The sequence below is a fragment of the Dendronephthya gigantea genome, unplaced genomic scaffold (genome assembly GCF_004324835.1).
Source record: "Dendronephthya gigantea isolate DGI-Jeju-01 unplaced genomic scaffold, DenGig_1.0 000010F, whole genome shotgun sequence".
In the NCBI taxonomy this organism is placed as follows: domain Eukaryota; kingdom Metazoa; phylum Cnidaria; class Anthozoa; order Malacalcyonacea; family Nephtheidae; genus Dendronephthya; species Dendronephthya gigantea.
Window position 1 is genome coordinate 2,951,974 of NW_021163020.1, and position 19,595 is coordinate 2,971,568.

General features: G+C 39.3%; 4 protein-coding genes across 4 annotated transcripts; 2 read left to right on the forward strand and 2 right to left on the reverse strand.

Annotated features, from left to right (window-relative positions):
- The first annotated feature begins 415 nt into the window (after window positions 1-415).
- Window positions 416-4,171, forward strand: LOC114518140. Its single transcript, XM_028538076.1, has 5 exons — window positions 416-724; window positions 1,602-1,709; window positions 1,860-2,042; window positions 2,434-2,594; window positions 3,190-4,171. Exons 1-5 carry the CDS (start codon window positions 616-618, stop codon window positions 3,253-3,255), a joined length of 627 nt encoding a protein of 208 aa, XP_028393877.1. The 5' UTR covers window positions 416-615; the 3' UTR covers window positions 3,256-4,171.
- Window positions 3,990-6,568, reverse strand: LOC114518142 (putative RNA-binding protein RbpE). Its single transcript, XM_028538078.1, has 4 exons — window positions 6,371-6,568; window positions 6,017-6,123; window positions 5,560-5,826; window positions 3,990-4,298 (listed from the first exon to the last, which is right to left on the reverse strand). The coding sequence occupies exons 1-3, from the start codon at window positions 6,468-6,470 to the stop codon at window positions 5,560-5,562; spliced, it is 474 nt and encodes a 157-aa protein (XP_028393879.1). The 5' UTR covers window positions 6,471-6,568; the 3' UTR covers window positions 3,990-4,298.
- Window positions 6,569-6,743: 175 nt separating this feature from the next.
- LOC114517964 (RNA-binding motif protein, X-linked-like-3) lies at window positions 6,744-13,316 on the forward strand. Its single transcript, XM_028537818.1, has 11 exons — window positions 6,744-6,895; window positions 7,057-7,937; window positions 8,136-8,483; window positions 8,633-8,739; window positions 8,851-9,473; window positions 9,679-9,858; window positions 10,976-11,106; window positions 11,567-11,673; window positions 11,791-12,365; window positions 12,505-12,593; window positions 12,964-13,316. Exons 2-11 carry the CDS (start codon window positions 7,184-7,186, stop codon window positions 12,975-12,977), a joined length of 2,928 nt encoding a protein of 975 aa, XP_028393619.1. The 5' UTR covers window positions 6,744-6,895; window positions 7,057-7,183; the 3' UTR covers window positions 12,978-13,316.
- A 1,499-nt stretch (window positions 13,317-14,815) lies between these two features.
- LOC114518139 (serine/threonine-protein kinase greatwall-like) lies at window positions 14,816-19,429 on the reverse strand. Its single transcript, XM_028538074.1, has 15 exons — window positions 19,236-19,429; window positions 19,013-19,068; window positions 18,555-18,667; window positions 18,303-18,394; window positions 18,057-18,149; window positions 17,934-17,980; window positions 17,733-17,827; window positions 17,495-17,607; window positions 17,168-17,402; window positions 16,122-16,975; window positions 15,851-15,968; window positions 15,613-15,726; window positions 15,419-15,520; window positions 15,130-15,240; window positions 14,816-15,023 (listed from the first exon to the last, which is right to left on the reverse strand). Exons 1-15 carry the CDS (start codon window positions 19,257-19,259, stop codon window positions 14,977-14,979), a joined length of 2,214 nt encoding a protein of 737 aa, XP_028393875.1. The 5' UTR covers window positions 19,260-19,429; the 3' UTR covers window positions 14,816-14,976.
- Window positions 19,430-19,595: the final 166 nt, after the last annotated feature.

Here is a 19,595-nt window from a genome sequence, read left to right on the forward strand (position 1 = left end):
AGAATTGCTTTGTTTTTATCATTCTTGTTGTTTTCAATATGATTACTGTTAGGGTAACGAAACAGAACTGTTTGTTTTTTTGCATCACAAAATCGCAACGCCAATGTTCCTATTTGTAATGAAATACTCTGCAACACATTTCCACTTTAATTAAGCAAGACGTTCAAATATGCTATTTTCCTTCTAGGCTAGTCCCCAGCGTACTTTTTCCAATAATACCACACCTCCAAGTACCAATGACTACCCAAAATTGTTGTGTTATTGATTCAACGTTTTTTAAAAAAGAAACTTTGTTTTTTAAAACCTTTGTCTTCAAAAATGTCTTTTTAACATTTGGAAAAGTTATAATACGAGTATCAAAAATTGTTAATTTTCGGACTTTCTCTCAGGCGTGTTTCGCGGTTAACGCTTTCCACTGGCTGTTGAAATAGCCGCTCTTCTTGTAGTTTAAGACTGTCAATCACGTTTACATATATTTACCAATAACGTCATCATCCCAGTGATCTCATCACGGTAAAACGAGCAACAACAGAGTCGCGACATTGACAAGATTTGGAAATCTTACCATTGTTATAAAGTGGGAGAGAGAAAACGCTTGTCGCATAGAGAGCGAAAATGTTTTCAGTTTTAAGAATTTTTGTTGCGTGTTTGTGTGTTCATTTTGTGTTTGGAAGGCCTAGACACACCGTCGAGAAGAGATGGGCCTATATTGAAAATGGGGATCGTAAGTCGTGTTTATTATTTATTAAATAATAACATATACTTATCACTAAAGAGTAAAGTAAAATATTCATTCTTTAACATTCTTTAAGTTTGTTTATACGTTTGTAAGTTGATAAAGTATTAAGGTTAGTTATAAGGGTTTATTATATTGCCAAACTTTTCACGCTCCAATTGACAAGTTGTCACGGGTCACCGACCGACAGCAGGTTGCTTTTACCACCGAGGTGATTCTGATAAGTGATTTTCTCTTAAACTCAAGACTAATTACAACTTTACAGTTCCTTTCACATCAAGGACTTTATGATTACCACAATTTTCTATCCCTGTTCCACTAAATAGTGTTGCCTTGTGTGACATGTGTCGAGGTGTTATTTGTGTCGAAAAAGATTAATTTTTTTTAGGATCGGTGTTCAATACCCCCTTTCCCCCTGAGCACACATATGGAGTTTTCATAATGAATAAAAACTTCCCCAGAGATTGAACAAGGTCACTACCATGGAAGGAAGACTGAAGAGTCCATATGAATACGCATATATATACAACTTTCCAAAAATTATTTCTCCTTTCTCCAATCACCAGTTTCGGATGGGGTAGATTAATCTATTTGCAATTCTCGTCGTCCTCGTGAAAGTTGAAGATTGCCTTCATTCACATTGTGAATTTTCAGTGAACCGTACCTAAACCTAACCGTTTCATACATTCGAGTTCTCATTTGAGCTTATGTAATGAGTGGTGACTTATCGAACTTCAGCTTGTTACAATGTCTATATTATCCAATGACTTTCCACTTATATTGGGTTGAACTTTTTTATACATTAGTCCTAAACTTTGTCGAAGGCATGACCCGTAATACCGAGAAACTGTGTATACATTTTTAGCTCAAATGCGATCAATCCACACAGACTGTAAAAAAATTGTGCGAGAATATAGCGACGGCGATATGCCTTTTTATGAGTACAAGGCGAAGATGAGGAAATGCATGGATCGTAAGTAGAATAAAGAGAATGATTTCATGCATTAATTCCCATTTTTTACGACTATACAATGAATTGCTTGATTTATATTTTCAACTTCTCCGACCTTTTACATTCAGTTATGGAAAACCTATTATCTGCATGTAATATCGTCCTATATAGGTCAGCAAAGAACCAATATACCAAGTTACGAAGACATGGATGAGTTCACTCCATCATTCAAAGTTCCCGCAGCGCAAACAGCGAAGAGATTCGAGACACCAAGAAATTTCCAACAGCAAGGAAATGATCCATACCAAAATTACGCTTATAATTATAACTACAACAGCCAATACCAAGATCAAAGTAAGACAATTTTATTGAGTTTGGGAAAAATGCTACAACGAGATTTATACGAAAGGCTTGTTCATTTCCACGATGCATTATCGCACCGTTTAACTATCTCTTCAAGTAAAGGGAACGTCATCAGGTCATGTTGTGTCATTCCATTGTCCTCGTTTTCCATTCCGAAGTCTTCTCAAATCCCCTGTAACATTACATCTTTCATCACTCGAGTGATGTGTCCTGTTTTCAAAATCCAGTTTGTTTTGTGAAACTTTTGAAGTAGTTGCAACAACAAAAAATGTCCATGTTTTTCCCCAAAATTGACCCATTGTTCATTTCGTTGATCGCGCTCGAAGGGTGGGAATTGATGGTACCAAATCTCCTGACATAAACAATGTTTCTTTTGTTTTAGATGCCTACGGAACCTTGGAACAAAGAGCAAGTATCTCCAGTCCCCAGCAATACCCTGCTCAACAGCAAGCTCAAGCATTTCCCGCCAACTATAATTACTACCAACAAACTCAACCTGAACCTCAGATGACAACACGAAGTGAAATACCATCCTATCCTCAGGTTTTCTATTAACATTAATAAGCTGTAAATTAAGCCACCGAAAAGTCAGAAGCGCAGCTCTGATCGTAATTAAGTGAAAGTACACTTATTGAGGCGACTTTTGAAAAACAAAAAATTACATAATTTATACCAACCCTTGGAATTATACTTAAACAAACAATGTTTGTTGAAGGAACCATCGAATGACAATAGATATAAGCCCAAGGACTGATAAAAATACAAAAGTCAAAACGTATTAACTTGTGCATAACAATTCAGTTTAGTTGGTTGATTATATTAACCAATATGGCGATCATTCAAGACATACCGGCTACTGAGATTACAATGACATTCCAAGAACATTACTCTATTTGTAATTTCTTTAGCTGTCGAAAATATAAATTGTTGAAGATGTATTTATATGGCATATAGAGTTCTATCATTCGCTATAAATTGTTTTGTTTACGATTCAAGTTTTGGCGGGAAAATTATCGTGTTCCTGTTGAGTTGTATGGAAGCGCGCTTCTCGACCAAACACTGCGCTAACGTGCTATCAATATTGGATTGAGTTATATGTACTGAATGGTGGGTAAGTCACTCTTTTATATCGTTTCAGGAACCAACAATGTACGATACAGACATCGTCAAAAAAGACGTTATACCAAAACCAGACGAACATTGAAACGACAGACTTTAATGACAGACTTACTTAAAGAACGCTGACCGTACTGACAAATTTCGAAAGCGATATATCAGACAAAAATCTATTGAGTATTGTAAATATGATCCATTGCTAGCCTATAGCTGTAGCGTGTCGCTACGCCTATGAGGAATGTTGCAAGGCAATTTGCCATGAAGTCCAGCATTTTCCAGTTTACGGAATCACCATCAGGATTTGGTATTTTACGTTTAGATTCCCAGAAACGATCAAAACTAGATTTATAAACGAGTAATATCTTTGAAATAAATGCTAATTTGAACATGTCAATTTCACACTTACCACATAAATGCAATCACTGGTTATAGGGGTATTCTTCTTTGTAAAAACTCCAACCACTAACAGTCACCTGAACATCCAGGACCAGGTACAATTACCCAAAATTTATATTATGCAGTGAAATATGGCGATATGTTTTGTTAAAGTGACAGTGACTTGGTTCCTGGTTCCGAATGAAATTGCTCGTATAAGGAAACCGACAGTATGATGACGCTAAAGGCAGATTCGACCACTCCACTTTTTCAAATCAAAAAACATTGAGGCGAGAGGATGGCCAACCAAACCAGTGACTTTTGATGCACATAATTTTGGTTAACGTACAATATTTGATCGCTTCTTTTTATTATTCAGGGTATTCACGTTTAAAACAGTTGAAATTGGACACTGACGAGGTGGATAAGCAAAAACGTAGAAGCGAATAATAGGACGTGTCTTTAATGGACGTAACAGGCTTTATATATAAAATCGTACTTTAGTCTTTACTATGTTTATGTCTACTTGTGCCACTTGGATACAACTTTCATTGGTATATATACACGTGCTTGGAGATATTTTAAAAACAGCTCGAGTGGAACAAACTAACAGGTGTAAAAATAAATCAGGAAAATGGAAATATTTTGGAAACAAGATCCATGTTGATGCAGCGTCTTAAGAGATTTGATCGTTGGCCTGTGCTTCCAGGATGTGAAATTCTGTGGTTTGTTTTCCTTTTGAGCTTGGAAGTGAATCTGCAGGTTAAAGGAAATCACAATGATGAACAGATAACATACATGAAAACAGGAAACTGGTGTTAAGCTGGTAGCCTTTGGTAGCTTGGTACACCCGGTAACATGGTAGCCCTGGTAACTGGGTAACCCTCAAATCACTCGGTATCAGGCAGTGCAACTTGGTGTATATGTACTAGGAACCTCTGGATTTTATGACATTGGACAATTAGGATGCTACGTTTCAGTGGTACCCCAAAAAGTGCAGTTGGATGATCCTCCCTGAATGATTTTAGTAAGGACAGCTGTACCAATTACAAATCGCTTTTACTGGGTAACGATTTTAAATGAAATTTTGATATGAGGTGAGACAATTGAAATCTAAATCAGGTTAGCCAAATTAGTTAATTAAACAAACAGTGAAAAAATATGGGGATCGATTTTCTCTCCAAGTAACATAGAAAAGGAAGCCAAAGGAAGAACTCTGGTATAGCTGGTAAATCTGGAGAAACAGGTAATCAATGTAATCCTCTGTAATGTGAGATTGGATGGCTGATGAACCTGGAATTAGGCAGGCAACACTTCGTATAGGATGACAGAACGGTTGTCTTATGGAATCAACCTGGCAACAATCATCAGATTATGCAACAGGATACTAGAATGATCTGTTCATGGTGGTAACTGGTAACTATTTAGGTTACTCCACTGAGTTGCTTTTCTGTTGTAGCAGTAGATTGTAATCCAGCAAATTAAAGGTGGACATGGTACCATGAGGACTGAAGCGATGGACTAACTTAAGAAGGCAGCTGGACAATTTTTTATTATCGATTAGCAATCTGTCAATTCACTTGTGGAAAATTTGGACTTCTCATTGGAAGATTTGGTATATCTCATTGGAAGATTTATCAAAGAGTGGTAGCTTGGCCACTTATTTAAGTATGGTGTAGGCAGCATTGTTGGCAGACCCCGGTCACCATTGGACAAACATTTAAAACAGGCCTTACGGCAAGCAAGTGGGTAACAGCTAAGGGATGAACTAGGCTCAATTCTTTACATGAAATCATATTTGAACAAGGAGCAAACATCTGCTGAAATGAGTACATGATCCTGTTGGTTAACCATTTAAACTTGTTATAATCATCTACTCCACCACTTGTCGACCAAAAGATAAAACTTTTGGTAAGATGGATTCCTTGTTGAAGGACAGGGACTACAGTGAAGCATTTGGGTTTTTATCATCCATCTCATCCTTTGTTTTAACCAGCATTTCTGGATCTATACTTACCTAAAACCTTCTTTCCCGACTGCCACCTTGGCGTCCACGAGTGTCATCGCGACGGAAATCTCTGTCATCCCGAGGAAAGTCGTCCCGTCTACTAAAATCATCACGACCCCGGAAATCACCACGTCTACCACCTCGCCTGTCATCTCTGAACCCACGGTCATCTCGGAAATCACGCCTCTCAAATGAGTCTCTTGGAGCACGGTAACCCCCACCTTCACTTCGCCGTGGTCTTGCCTTCTCACATTTGATGATCCTGCCGAGGAATTTCTAAACCAATGTCAAAAGAAATTAGGTTTTGCAAGTAGGATGAGTTTGTGCTACAGTGTTGTGGTTTTCAGTTAAATATTCAAAGAGAATCAACAGTTTAATTCAACAGTTTAATTCAACCATACACCAGAACTTCTCTCTGGCAATATGATCTGTCAGGCGGGAGGAAACCCTTCCTTAAATAACCAACCTTCTGATCCATGGCATAGATAGCATCACTGGCATCCTTACTGTTTTCAAACGTTACAAAGCCATATCCTTTCGGTCTCCCCGTGTCTCGATCTTTAATAATTTGAACTAAATGAAACAGAAACTGACATTTACAAAATCCGAGACAAAATCATCGATATTAAATCGACAGCCGTGGACATAAATAAATACAGCAATATACAAACTACAAGAAATCTCAACTAGCACTATTTGATTGCTGAAAAAGATCGCTATTCTATCCTTGAATATCATGCTACAGAATTAGCAGCTTTAAAGTCGTGATTTCGTAAACAAAATATCAATTCAATCCTTGCACTGTCAGTGCCTGTCATACCTTGTTCAACCCGGCCGTAACGCTCAAATTCGTATTGCAGATCATCCTCTCTTGTGTCAAACGATAAATTTCCAACATGGATCTTTGCATCTTCCGGCATTTTGAAACAATTCTTTAACAAATATCGTAAAAAAACCAGAAATGCTCTAGCGTTCTAAATATAAAGCGTGGTTTGGTTTTCAGCGTTTATAGAGATGGCTGATGGTCTGTTTTCACCAGTCAAACCTGTTTGTCTTCTGGCCGAACCTGTTTGGCTATCGCACCAAACTGGTTTTGTACACCCGATTCGCAATGTGAGTCTTGTGTCGTTTTTGTCAGTAATTGTGCGTCTGAGAATATGCGCGATAAAAATTAGTTACATTATTAGTAATTTATTACTATAAATCATATAATTTCATTTGATTCGTAGAAATTTGTATGAAAGATTACATGAGAGTTCGCTGTTTAGTTCTTTTGAACGCTAAACTAACGAGCTTATTGTCTTGGAGAATTGAAACCATCGCGCGATACAGAGTTTTAATGCAGGTTTGTACGAAAAATGGTTCAATAGCACCATACGTAGCAGTATCTAATTTCGTGAATTTGTATAAAAGACATTTGATATCCCAATATTTTGTATGCAGTACATGCATGTTAATGCGGTTTTGGAAAGTTCGGTTAGGCTGATGAGTTTTTCATGTTTTTAGACATTGTTGTAATATAGCAATATCAACGTGCCTCACCGGCTCCTAAAAGTTGAATACTCTGCTTCAAGGGTTTTCTCTTGGTACTCTGACTACCTGACTGAGAGTCTGAGAAAAAGTGAAATTCACAATGGATGCTGAAAACAGTAAGGATGGCAAGGAATCAATCCCTGCTCCCAACCAGAGCAGCAATGATGATAGTGCTGCATCAGTTGAAAGTGATTCAAATATGACATCTTCGGTAGAACCAGTTATGGCGACCTCAGAAGAGCAAAATATGTCATCCTCAGTAGAACCAGTTATGTCATCCTCAGTAGAACCAATTATGACGTCCTCAGAAGAACAAAATATGGCATCCCCACCAGAACCAGTTATAGCGTCCTCAGTAGAAGCAGTTATGGCATCCTCAGTGGAACCACTTATGACATACTCAGAAGAACCAGTTATATCCTCAGTAGAACCAGTTATAGTGTCCTCAGTACAAGCAGTTATGGCATCCTCAGAAGAACCAGTTATGGCATCCTCAGTACAACCAGTTATGGCTTCCTTAGGAGAGACAGATATGGCATCCACAGAAGAATCAGTTACAGTATCCTCATTTGAACCAGGCATAGTACCCCTAGTAGAGCCAGGTACTATCAACGATGTTGGTGGTGTAACTGACCAAAATGATGGAACAAATACTAACCAAACCATTGACTTAGCACCAGTTGTGAATAAAGAACATGAATCTGGCCAAATCACCACACCGGATGAAAGTGATAACAATATGTGTAAGCAAAATGATAGGGAGGCAAATGTTGTGGATGAAAACAAGGCTGTTGTGGTTAAAATTGAGAAGGATGATGATCACAACAATGATAATAATGATGACAGTAGAGAAGGTTTGGATTATTACTAGTTTATTAGTACTAGAGTTACTTGAAAGATGGTTATAAAAATGGGGGGAGAATTGCCAATATGAAGTACATATATTGTGACAATTAGTAGCCACAGGACCTTCAGATAATGTTAAAAAAATGGCAAAAAAAGTCAATTCAATTTCTCTCTAAATTTGATTTCTAACACAATAATCTTTTCAGGAGTTAAAACCTATTCTGGTTACGTTCCAATATCCCAAGAAATGTTTGATTGGGAACCACCAACATCTTTGGATAACCAGAACAAGTCTACTCCCCCACCTGACACCAACCAAGGGCAAAGTCATGATGGCAATCCTGATAGAAACATGTTTGCCAGAAAGCCTGTTGATGGCTTGGTGTACACCGAGGTTGGAGAGAAAGCTCGACCGACGCCCTATATTTATGAGATAAAGGCGAGAAAGTTTGAAAAGAGAAGGAAAAATAAGCTCTTTGTTGGTGGACTTGTGTTTGAAGCTACAAAGGAGTTTCTTTATGACCTTTTTGAGAAATATGGAGAGCTAGAGGATGGTAGGTCTATATTTTGTCCTGACATTTTATCTATGCAAACTTTTCCTGTTCAGCCCTCTTAAGTACATGTGTGTATTTAGGTTGAAATTTGATTGATTATAATATAACTTACACAATCAATATAACCATCTCAGTTTGTGATTTCACAGCATGTATTGTAACAGAACGAGGAACAGGCAACTCACGTGGGTTTGGGTATGTGACCTTTGTTAATCAAGATGAAGCTGAGGAGGCAATAAAAGCCATAGATGGACTGGTAAGTTAGATCGGACTGGATAGAAAAACAGAGATCAGGCTCTTGTATCTGCCACAAGGAGAATGGATAGATAGAAATTAAGTAAATTTCAAAATATTTTGTTGATTTCAGCGGATCCATGGCAAGACTCTCTGTGTAGAATTTGCAGATGACCCCAAGAGCTCCCCTGGCAGAGGGCCTTCAGGACGCAGCCGAGGACCCTCTGGTCGTGGTCGGGGTCGTGGCTATGGCAGATACTATGACATGGACAGGTACCCCAACGAAGATCCATACTATTATGACGAAAGACCTGACCCATACTACAGACATTCAAGGGATGATCCATATTATGACTATCCCTCTCCTAGAGATTTTTACCGCCCCCCACCTCGTGACTACGACCGTCCCCCACCTCGTGACTACGACCGTCCCCCTTCTCGTGACTACGACCGTCCCTCTTCTCGTGACTACGACCGCCCCCCTCCACGAGATTATGGCCGACCACCACCACGAGATTACGATCGCCCACCTCCTCGTAGCTACGACCGACCTCCTCCCCGTGACTATGAGCGCCCACCTCCGCGAGACTATTATCGTCCACCTCCCAGAGATTATTATGATACACCCGCCTATGATCATCCTCCTCCCCGCGACTATGGTGACTACAGAAGGCCACCTGCCTCATACGATGAAGATTACCCCCCTGCGCCTAGACGCGAAGACAGGTTGAGAGATGTAGACGTTGCTCGATTACGGTATGTACTAAACATATCGCTTCCTAGAATCTTTTTTAGAAGTACCTCTTCACGATTGAGGAGAGCGAACAAAATTTAAAGAAATTTACAACCCCTAAGAAATTCTAACCCCCCCCCTCGAATGAAATCTTAGAATCCCCCTCCCATACAAATTTACAAAGTACGGCTTTGGATAGAAGAAATATTATTTCATTCATCCATCCAGTGTGGACAGGGAGAAAGTGCGTCGTGAAAAGTACACCAGCGTGGATCAACAAAGATTGCTGACCAGACAGAAAAAGAAGCAACCGTCGTCGTCATCTAGTAGTTCTGAAAGTTCAGATTCCGAAGCAACCAAAGCGAAAACAAGAAAAAGGCATAGAGTTATCCCGAAGGCGTACATGATGTGATTTTTTTGTGTAAGGTGAGGTCCCTCTCTCCTAGGTATCTATTAATGCGCAGTTCTCTAATCCAGGAATACTGATTTGCAAAACTTTTCACCTTTCTTCAGATAGGAGCTCGGGTTTCGTAAACTTCCTGGAAAGCTTTTTTATTCCAATACTTTTGGTCTTGGAATCTTTCTTACTTCTCAGTCTCAAAGTGCTCTGAGACTAAACTAATCAGGCAACTTAATGTTGCTACGTAGATGTTGCCTGATTAGTTTGTTTTGAACTGTTTTGTGTATCAGTCAAACCGCCTCTCTTTTTTTTCACCTTCTAACCATTCCTGCTTGCTTGCAGGACTTTGTTCGCCAACTGCTGTTAAAAATGGCAAATAGCCCACATGACTTGACGTTACCATGGCATTATGGCGAGTGGCGGGCACCGAAAGTTGTGAAAGATTTGAATGAAAATTGAAAAATATGGCGTCTGGCGGTAAACTGTTCAAGTGAAAGACGAAATGGCGACTTTCGGTGTTATCATGAAATTGATTTAGTTATGCTTTAGTGGTGACGACGAACACAAGTTGATGAATTTTTTTAGCGGCGGTTCATTGTCGTTTGTTTTGTGATCATTTATGCTAGGAAAAATATTTCTAAGTTCAATTTTGTGTCTCAATATATCTTTCATAGCCTGTTCTCAGACTGAATAAGGAAATTACCTCATCTTTCACAGATCGTGTAGTTAGCTTGATTTTTAGTTATATTTCATCCAAATTCACAATTAATAGAGACTGACTGTCATGTTGTTGTTAGAAAGTTTATAGGGGTACTAGAGGCCTATTCTAGAGGTCAAAAGCTGCCCGAATAATACCCCAAAATCGTTATACAGTAAATTTTACAGTTAGACTACCATCCAGTGTTTTTTTTTGATCAGTTCTCCCATAATGCTCCATGCCATGTTTAAACATGCGGGCATGCGCAATACCTCGGAACTCGGCCATTCTTTCACGTGTAAAAGATGGTTTGTTAACATCGGATTAGTTGTTTATCACATTTTGAACGGTTTTTTTTCGGTTTTTAAACCTGAAACTTGCTTCCAGTGTAAACATCGTATATTAGGGAAGTTTTGAGGTGATTTTTAAACGGTTTTAAGGCGAAATTTACGGTCGAGAATGTCCCAAAGGAATAAACTGTTTGTTGGGGGGCTTAGCCAAAATGTCACGCAAGATACTCTGTATGAGACGTTCGATAAATACGGAAAAATCGAGGATGGTGAGTGAGACAAAAGCTTCTGCTTTTTTGCTCGTTTTTGGTGCTTTTAAAGGTGCTCAGTATTTTGGTCAGATGTAGTTTAGTGGAGTTGAATAATAGCTATTTGTTTGTAACTTTGTGGGCGTTGGAGCTGTAATCGTGAAATCGCTAGCAAATCTTAAATTTGTAAGACATATACTGTATATGACAAGTATGAATTTGACGTTTATGCTTTATACCGAAATATGTAGGAACCAAATCCTTCAGTAAGGTGTGCAAATCTGTTTGAGTTTTGTCAGCATTTAGGAGGATGGTTGGATGAATCAAATATCGGATCAGAATAAAAAACTTGTTCCAATCAGCACACCACTGATTGGCCCCATGGAAACATCCTTGTGCCAATCAACTTCCTGTCATGAACTGTTGATGAGAATTTTGTATGTCTGTACGGCTTCACTCACAATAAAACAATTCTATTTAGCCTGCATCGTCATGGACAGGGAGTCAGGAAACTCTCGTGGGTTTGGTTATGTGACATTTGCAGACCCTGCTGCTGCTGAAGCTGCGAAAAGTGGACTACAAGGATGTGTAAGCTATTATATAAGTGCCATTTTTCATTGTTATCATTTGGTATCCAGTGTGTTAAATTTAAAAAGAGCCATTTATTGTGGTGCAAAACTAACTTAGGCATTATTTCTTTGTTAGCCTATTGATAACAAGGACATTAACATTGAATATGCAAATCCCAAAGATCCTGCCAGGGAAGCAGCTAAACGAAATGACCGCCATGGTGGTGGTGGTGGTGGTGGAGGAGGAGGTGGTTATAGCCGTGGTGGCAGAGGAGGTGGTCGAGGTTACGGTGGTGGTGGAGGTGGTGGTTATGGTCGTGGTGGAGGTGGTGGTGGTTATGGTGGTAGGGGCGGTCCAAGAGGTGGACGTGGTGGTCCTAGAGGTGGAGGAAGAGGAGGACCTCCAAGGGGAAGAGGTGGGCCTCCCAGAGGTCGTGGGGGACCAGATAGACGTGGGCCACCACCCCCTCGTGGGTACAATGATGGTTATGGTGATGATCGGGGATATGGTGGAGGTGATGGTTATGGTGGCAGAGATGGCTATGATGGTGGGTATGGTGGTGGTGGAGGATATGATGCACCACCTCCTAGGCGTGATGGTGGTGGCTATGGTGATAGAGATCGAGGTTATGGTGGGGGTAGTGGTGGTGGTGGTGGCGGTGACCGATATCAGAGGAATGACCAAGGTTATGGTGGTGGTGGTGGAGGAAGGTAAGTGTTTTCAAAATTAGCCCCTTAATGAACTCTTTTGGAATTGAAATTTATTCACTTTCCTAGATTTACTTACTGCTAAAAGCAGCTTCCATGTAGCAAATCAATGCAAGTCTTGTGTTTTTTTAATGACTTTCAGTGATGGCTATGGTCAGTCAACAGACAGATATGGTGGCCCTCCATCTGGCGGTCAGCAAGGAGGCAGGCAATCCTACGGTCAAGGACAAGGTATGTTATTAAAAGTCTGACTCTTGTGATGTGGACAATTGTCACAAATTCCCTGCTCAACAACAAACCTGGGTTGCTTGTATGCACAGGAATATTAATGCAGGAATATTAACAAAGTATTTCTGAGTGCAGGAATATTAGCTAAACAAATTACCATTCAGGAATATCAGGCATTGGCAACTGCTTGCATTCAGAATTATTTCTTGTCTTTATCAATTGATCTGATAACTTCTGTCAGTCTTTCGCAAGCTGTTGTGGCATCATTTAGAGAATCTACTATCATCTGAACTAGAAATTCTGTTTTGTCAAAAAAACTGTGTTCGTTCGTTGCTTGCTCGCTAATATTAACATGACGTCATTCTATTCTAAGGCCGTGATTGGTGAGAGATGCCGTCCTTCGGAAATCCGGATTTAATCAGTGTAATATAGCCGATATAGTCGTATGATAGCCAACCAAGAGCTCCGTGTCGTGGTCATTCGTCGAACAATAATTTTACTTGTCCTCGTTGAAAGTTTAAAAGCGGCGAGACTATACATTTATCCGGCAATAGAACCGCAGTAGCTGCATCATCCAGAATAGCGAAGCACTCATTCGAAAATCAGATGGTTTTTGTATAAATAATTCCTAGAAAATGTTTGCGTTTTTGACAGCTTAGTAATATCGATAATTCTGAGAACTTCGCCGGTATCTGTTTTAATAAAATGTGATTTTTAAAACTTCAATTTTTTGTTATCTCTGACTTATATAGTATCCCTGCTTTACGGGCCTTTCATAAAACGACAGAATGAAGTGGTTCTGCAGGTTTATTTGTAGAAACACGTTATAGTTCACCATTATAGTTTACCTGGCAATTGATTCTTTTATTCCTTTTAAAATTTATTTACAAGCTTGAAATTTTTGTGTCGTCTGAAAACGAACAGAAACCCGAAAAGAAGATCGTTGAACTTAGTTTAACGAAAACATTTTTTACATTCGTATATATTGTCTGTAAACGCTGAGCAGTTACTTGGTCGTGTCTTGGTCTGTTATCGCGAGGAAGCGATTAAAATTCGTTAAACGCGGCTTTAAACGCATCTCGCAAAACCTACAGCCTGAATTGTCGACGGCAAAGTCGCGAACTTGATGCCGGAATAAAAATTGGCAACTCCAAATATAATTACGGAAAGGGATGTTATGTTTTCGAGCAAGACGAAAGGTGGATCTTAGTTTCTTTCTGATATACACTTCCGATCCAACCATTGAAGAATTACAAAGGGTAACGCAAACCCGGGCCTGGGAGAAAGATGACTTTCGTTTTCCCACCGATAACAATCTTCGGTAGCCTACAGTGCAAATTTTTTGCGAATTCGCCTTCGGAAATTCGGTCGAGGTGAGTCAAACCATTCGTTTATATATATCAAATGCTCTGTTTTCAGAATAGCGGTAAAACTGAGGTTTATGGGTTGCTAAAGCCAAAGTATCACTTCAATCATGCCGAAAAACATTAGCGTGGATCTTCATTTCTGATCGAAGCCTGGATCGGAAATGAAATACCGGTAGCCTGGCATCTCAGCAAACTAAGCGCCTTTTATATTATCTCGAATATATAACAGCGTGTTGATAATAAGACTTAGTTCATATTGGTCAAGATTCGGGGTCCATTTGTATTATTTTCGGACAATGATTTTCATACAGGAATGACCACAGTGCCATTCTAAATTGAGCAAGTGTTAATTCGTACATTTTTCTTCAGGAACAAATGTGTGAACGTTGGTCCCTCACATTGTCCGGATATTTCGAAATATGTTCCTCCGGAAGCGGGGAACGGTAAGTATACGTTATATACAAAGAGAAAGAAAGTGTATAATAACACACTGCATGAAAAACCGCGTATTCACAGGTGAATACGTGCGAATATGAGTTCGAATCTTACAGTTAACCGTTCTAACGGTGAAAATGTGGTAATTATTAAAATATGGTAAAGTACAGTTGACGTCATTTTGAGACATGGTAAGTACAAACGGAATTGTGTATATGGTGATTGTGTGATACTAAAATGATTAACCACAAGGTGTTGTACCAAGCAACAGATCTGAACACCACACTTGACATACAGTAAAATAAAAAAATGTGATGATTGCAATGGAATTTCAGTTGAAAGACATGAATGGTAGGTCCCCAAACTTTAAGGAAGAAAATTGCATCTCGTTGAAGACGAGCTCTTGTTTTGAGCATCATTGTAATAAATGAAGATAATAAAATATAAAATTTTACATCGTATTGTTACATCAATCGCGATTTTGAAGGGCACGATTTGTAGTTTTGCTTTTTAACCCACACATGATCTGTTTGTATTAGATTTGATCACTGGATAAATTGTTTGTAGTTCTTGTTTCTCTCTGGTTAGTTGCAGAATGATGACATATGCAGGTTTTGAACGTTGTTGCGGGCTGTTGATAAAAAAAAACTTTTAGAAAATGCAATATATATTGAAGTTCCACTGTACATATATTTCGACTCATTAAGAAGCCTTGCAAGTTTGATAGGCGATCGTACCTTCAAAGTAAAATGTGTCCATATCGTCGTCAGGGTTTGGAACGAATGGCGCTGGGTAACCATCGATGTTCAACCATTCCAAGACAGAAAAAAATGGCAACTTCTTGATTCCTGAAAAACGCAAAAGTTTTGTCACAAAACATCAGTAGATATATTTCAAACACTAATTCTTTGTTGAGAAAACGAATTGCAATGAGATAAAGTTCAGGTGCTCGACAGGATGTTTCCTGGAATACTTTACTGAAAGCAATTTCGAGGAAGTCAAAATGAGAATTAGGCGTGTACTAACCTCCAGCCTCGGGTCTTTGAGAAACATCTTTCACAAGAATACCAGCAATGGCCGTTTCTGCATCTTCAGACAACGCTTCCTCCCCTTCCGGCAGCAAATACTCTACAAAATTTAATTGATTTGAGCATTACTTTCTCAAAGTGAGATTGTCCGTGAATACAACTACGAAATAAAATCGCCATGAAACATATTACCATTTTCCATGATGTGTTTAAAGATTAACTCTGGAGTTTCGTCAGAAAACGGTGGGATTCCAGTAAGAAATTCGTATAAACACACTCCCAAAGCCCACCAGTCCACACCAACGCCTAAAACGGGAAAATTTCAAAACATTTAGTTAAGATCACCCTTATTGCTCCAATGGATATAAGAATAAAAACCTGAAATGCCATTCAGCTTTTACAGAGTTTACAGACCAATGTTGCTACTTGCCGTGATCTAGTTGGAGTAAAACCTCCGGGGCTAAATAATCCGGTGTTCCAAGGATCCTCTGAGCGGGTTTTGGGGCTGCTCCTCTCTTACATGATTTGGGCGTTCTCATTGGAGTTATCTATAAAAGAAATCACAATACTTCCTGAATCCTGATGCAGAATTGGGTTAAATTTCCATACTCCGCTTAATGCTTTCTTACCGAAGTGTATTAAGCCCACCCAATGCAACATTGAGGCACAATACAAAACCTCATTCATGACGTCACACTTACGTGGTTATGACGTCGACGCGGTGTTGTGCTTGAATTTCGAGGTAGCACATCGTAAGCAATTTCCATTGGTGATTGAAACCTGATTCGTGATACTGAAGCGGTTTGAAAGTGTTTCGGAGCATTACCAACAGGCGTTTGAAATACTCTTTCGCCAATTTCGCTCTTGTTATCTCCGGATCCCGAGTGGCGCAAAGATGCGTGAACCCCACGCGCGGGAGTGGCGTACGATGAAGAAGTTGCCACGTGAACGTTTTCTGGGCTGGCATGTGTTCCGCACGTGGAACTGCCGTGCAGTTCATGCGTAAGACCCGCAGATTTCTGGACAGCGCCAACTTCACTGCTGCACGAGTAAAAGACACTGTTACTCGGTGAAGTGTTAATCGATTTACCATTATTATCTTCTTGGACACTATTTTCCCCATGGGTACCGTCATTGTCCTTATTGTGTTGTTCTTTATCTGAAGGTTGATGGATATTCTCTTCAGCATTGAAACTACAGTCCATAAGACTTTGATTAAATGAATTGTTTATATTAAATATTCCTGAAATTCTTGTCTCCTTTGTTACTGGTGACGTCAACGCATCTACGTCATCTTTCTTGGCGACCGCTTCCTCATCCTTAGCAACCGTTTCCTTCACATCATCAACGCACGAGGGCTGGTTTATTGCGCGATTTATCTCGAAACCTTGAATTTCACATGTCAAGCCAGTCGGACTTGTTCGCCGTCGCTTCGCGCACTGTTCGGTATCTTCGTCCTCCGAAGACGGCTCCTTCTCGGGATCGGAGCTATGCGCCTCGGAATCAGACCAATTTGATCGCCAACTTTTCATGTTTCGTTTTCTGCCTCGGTGTTCTGCAAGAAAAAATCGAAGTGGTAAAACTACCCACTATAAATAAAGTTACTCAAAATGTGTGACCTTAGATGTTATATATTTTAGCTGAAATGATATAGAAGTCATCTTTCTCCCTCTTAGAATCGATTGCAGAGATCTTGTGTGCAGAGAGTGGAACAATTTAAACATATCGTCTACATTACATAAGTTACCTGATTTCTCGTTCACAGTAACGGGGTTGAGCGGTGTTGTAATAAACGACCTGGTGCGCTGGCCAACGTCGGGAGTTTGAAACACGTTTTTGCCTGCACCAAACGATGACCTGCGTCTTTTCGACTTGCTGTCTGGAGTGGCAAAGACGTACGGTGATTCCGTTGTTTCCGAACGTTCTTCCGTTAGGATTCGGGATAGCATTCGAGATCTTGGCTTTATCGATTTTGGAATCGACTAAAAAAGAAAACTTTCTAGTTTCATTTACGCTCTTGGGAAGCTAAATTGCATCATTGCTGTTATTTTGTCTTCTAATGGCGACAACTTACAAAGGTAAAATCAGTTGCAAGTGAGGCAACTTGTCCGGGTGTTCTCCAGTACCCTGGTGACGAGATTGGAGGCTTGCACGAGGGAGTGTTCATCACATCCATTACTGTTGGCTCTATATAAATCACCGTAGAAACCTTCAACAGTCGGCTACACTATACAGCTTCACTCTTCAAAAAAATGTGAAGAGATGATCTCAGGGAAATAACTTTTAAAAATGAAAAAAGAATAGTAACTCACTTTTATTTCGCTCCAGATCTACTTTAGAGAGACCAAAGTCAGTGAGCTTAATTCTGCCCTCGTTTGTCACCAACATATTATCCGGCTTTAAATCTCTGTTTTATTAGTCAATGGTTAGTGCACGTTCCTTTCACGTGTTTGACTGGAGTTTATTCAGTGTAAAGTGAATAAAAAGTCATGTAGTATTATCTTTTCATTTACCTGTGAATAATTCCATGACTGTGTAAATACTCTAGAGCTAATACAACCTGAACATAAAACGTTGGTTAGCGCTATTTAGATAATGCAATAATTACAGTGAAAATAGATTACTATGACCTTCACCTGTGCAATATATAGTCTGGACATTTGTTCATCAAAGTATCCCATACTGTGTAACAATGATTTGACATCACCGCCAATCAGATATTCCATGACCTGTTCAGAGTGGATTAATTTGTTACAGTTGCAGTTTACGTCGGAAAATAATAAAAAAAGGCCCTCCAAAAATGGTAAACACTTCACTTCGATTATTCCACAGATGTATATGGACTAGACTTTATTTACGCAAAAGACATCGACTAAACCTACCAAAAAAATCTGCTCTTTAGATTGAAAGGAGTAAAAGAGGTGTACAATATGCGGACTTTTTGATATCGCTAGAGCGTCCCTTTCAGCCACGACTAGAAAATGAAGGCCAATCTTTAATCAATTTGGTTTTGTGTGGCTTTCATTGTGCAGTAGGGGTTAGATAGTCTCTAATGTTCGAGGGAATGAACAATTATTTTGAGAGATGTCTAAAACAGAAATATCTTAGGAAACCACAGATCATTTGATTTTCACCTTGGTCAATCATATTCTTTTTTACCAGTTCGGTTTTTTTCATGCTTTTTATAGCATACAGCGTGCCAGACTTGTCTCCAGACTCCCCCTTCTTCCTGCCCAGGAAGACTTGTCTAGAATGGTGTCATGTATAAATGAGAATATGGGATCAAACCATCACATGAAACAAACTGCAATACGTCTTTATAATGATAATGACCATGCATGCTATATAGAGCATATACCCAAAACACACTGCTAGGCCACATATCACACCCTGGTATACCACACCAAAGCTGCAACATCATGCTTTACTGTAAACATTACAACCTTACCATTCTGGTACAATAGCACACTCACCACCATCCCAACAAAGTAAGCTCACAACTCTTACGATGATACACAAGATTCAGGTAAATTATGTAACAATACATATCCATATAGACAAATAAAATTATATATTATATATAAGTTTTTACCCATATGCACCACGGCTGATTGGTTTAATTACATCAAAATCTTCGATCTCTGGAAGCTAAGAATAAAATATTGGCTAATGCAGAATGACTTTCAGGTGCTGAAGACACAAATTTCGAAGTGTAATGCCCGGTATTGGGCATTCTCCGATTTTCTCAGCATATTGAGCATGATATATCGATCACACGTATTTATTATTTATAACGAATCTAGATTCTACATTACTTTGACCATCGGTTGAGAAACCATATCGTAAAGCTCTCTTCGAGGCACCAGAATGTTGTTGATTCCAGCCTTCGATCACATCGCTTTATTGTAAATGAACAAAATCCAAGCGAATGTTTCAACTTTTTCTAAGGTTCTTGTACGTATTTTCAAAACCAAAACATTCGAACTTGCCGCGCCAATGGCGTACTCCGCTGCATTAATTGTCCGCTTGTTCATTAAATCCAGGCTGATCGAATTAAGGGTCGAACAGCATTTTTACCCACAAGTTTACATTTATAAACAATAACGACGTTTTTTGCACTTAGCCTTGTTTTGAGATATCCCTTATTTCTTTATCAAGTTCAATATTGTATTTAT

Bases quoted from the DNA above. Each gene is read 5' to 3' on its own strand.
- LOC114518139 (XM_028538074.1), bottom strand. From the start codon at position 19,259: ATGGTTTCTCAACCGATGGTCAAA. The intron at 15,521-15,612 runs GTAATATGTTTC...TAAATTTTGTAG, and splicing joins TAAACACATCATGGAAAATG to AGTATTTGCTGCCGGAAGGG. The intron at 15,241-15,418 runs GTTAGTACACGC...TGCGTTTTTCAG, and splicing joins TCAAAGACCCGAGGCTGGAG to GAATCAAGAAGTTGCCATTT.
- LOC114518140 (XM_028538076.1), top strand. From the start codon at position 616: ATGTTTTCAGTTTTAAGAATTTTTGTTGCGTGTTTGTGTGTTCATTTT. The intron at 1,710-1,859 runs GTAAGTAGAATA...CGTCCTATATAG, and splicing joins GATGAGGAAATGCATGGATC to GTCAGCAAAGAACCAATATA. The intron at 2,595-3,189 runs GTTTTCTATTAA...ATATCGTTTCAG, and splicing joins AAATACCATCCTATCCTCAG to GAACCAACAATGTACGATAC.
- LOC114518142 (XM_028538078.1), bottom strand. From the start codon at position 6,470: ATGCCGGAAGATGCAAAGATCCATGTTGGAAATTTATCGTTTGACACA. The intron at 6,124-6,370 runs GTATGACAGGCA...TGTTTCATTTAG, and splicing joins TTACGGCCGGGTTGAACAAG to TTCAAATTATTAAAGATCGA. The intron at 5,827-6,016 runs GTTGGTTATTTA...ACATTGGTTTAG, and splicing joins TCTATGCCATGGATCAGAAG to AAATTCCTCGGCAGGATCAT.
- LOC114517964 (XM_028537818.1), top strand. From the start codon at position 7,184: ATGGATGCTGAAAACAGTAAGGATGGCAAGGAATCAATCCCTGCTCCC. The intron at 8,740-8,850 runs GTAAGTTAGATC...TGTTGATTTCAG, and splicing joins TAAAAGCCATAGATGGACTG to CGGATCCATGGCAAGACTCT. The intron at 11,674-11,790 runs GTAAGCTATTAT...TTTCTTTGTTAG, and splicing joins AAAGTGGACTACAAGGATGT to CCTATTGATAACAAGGACAT.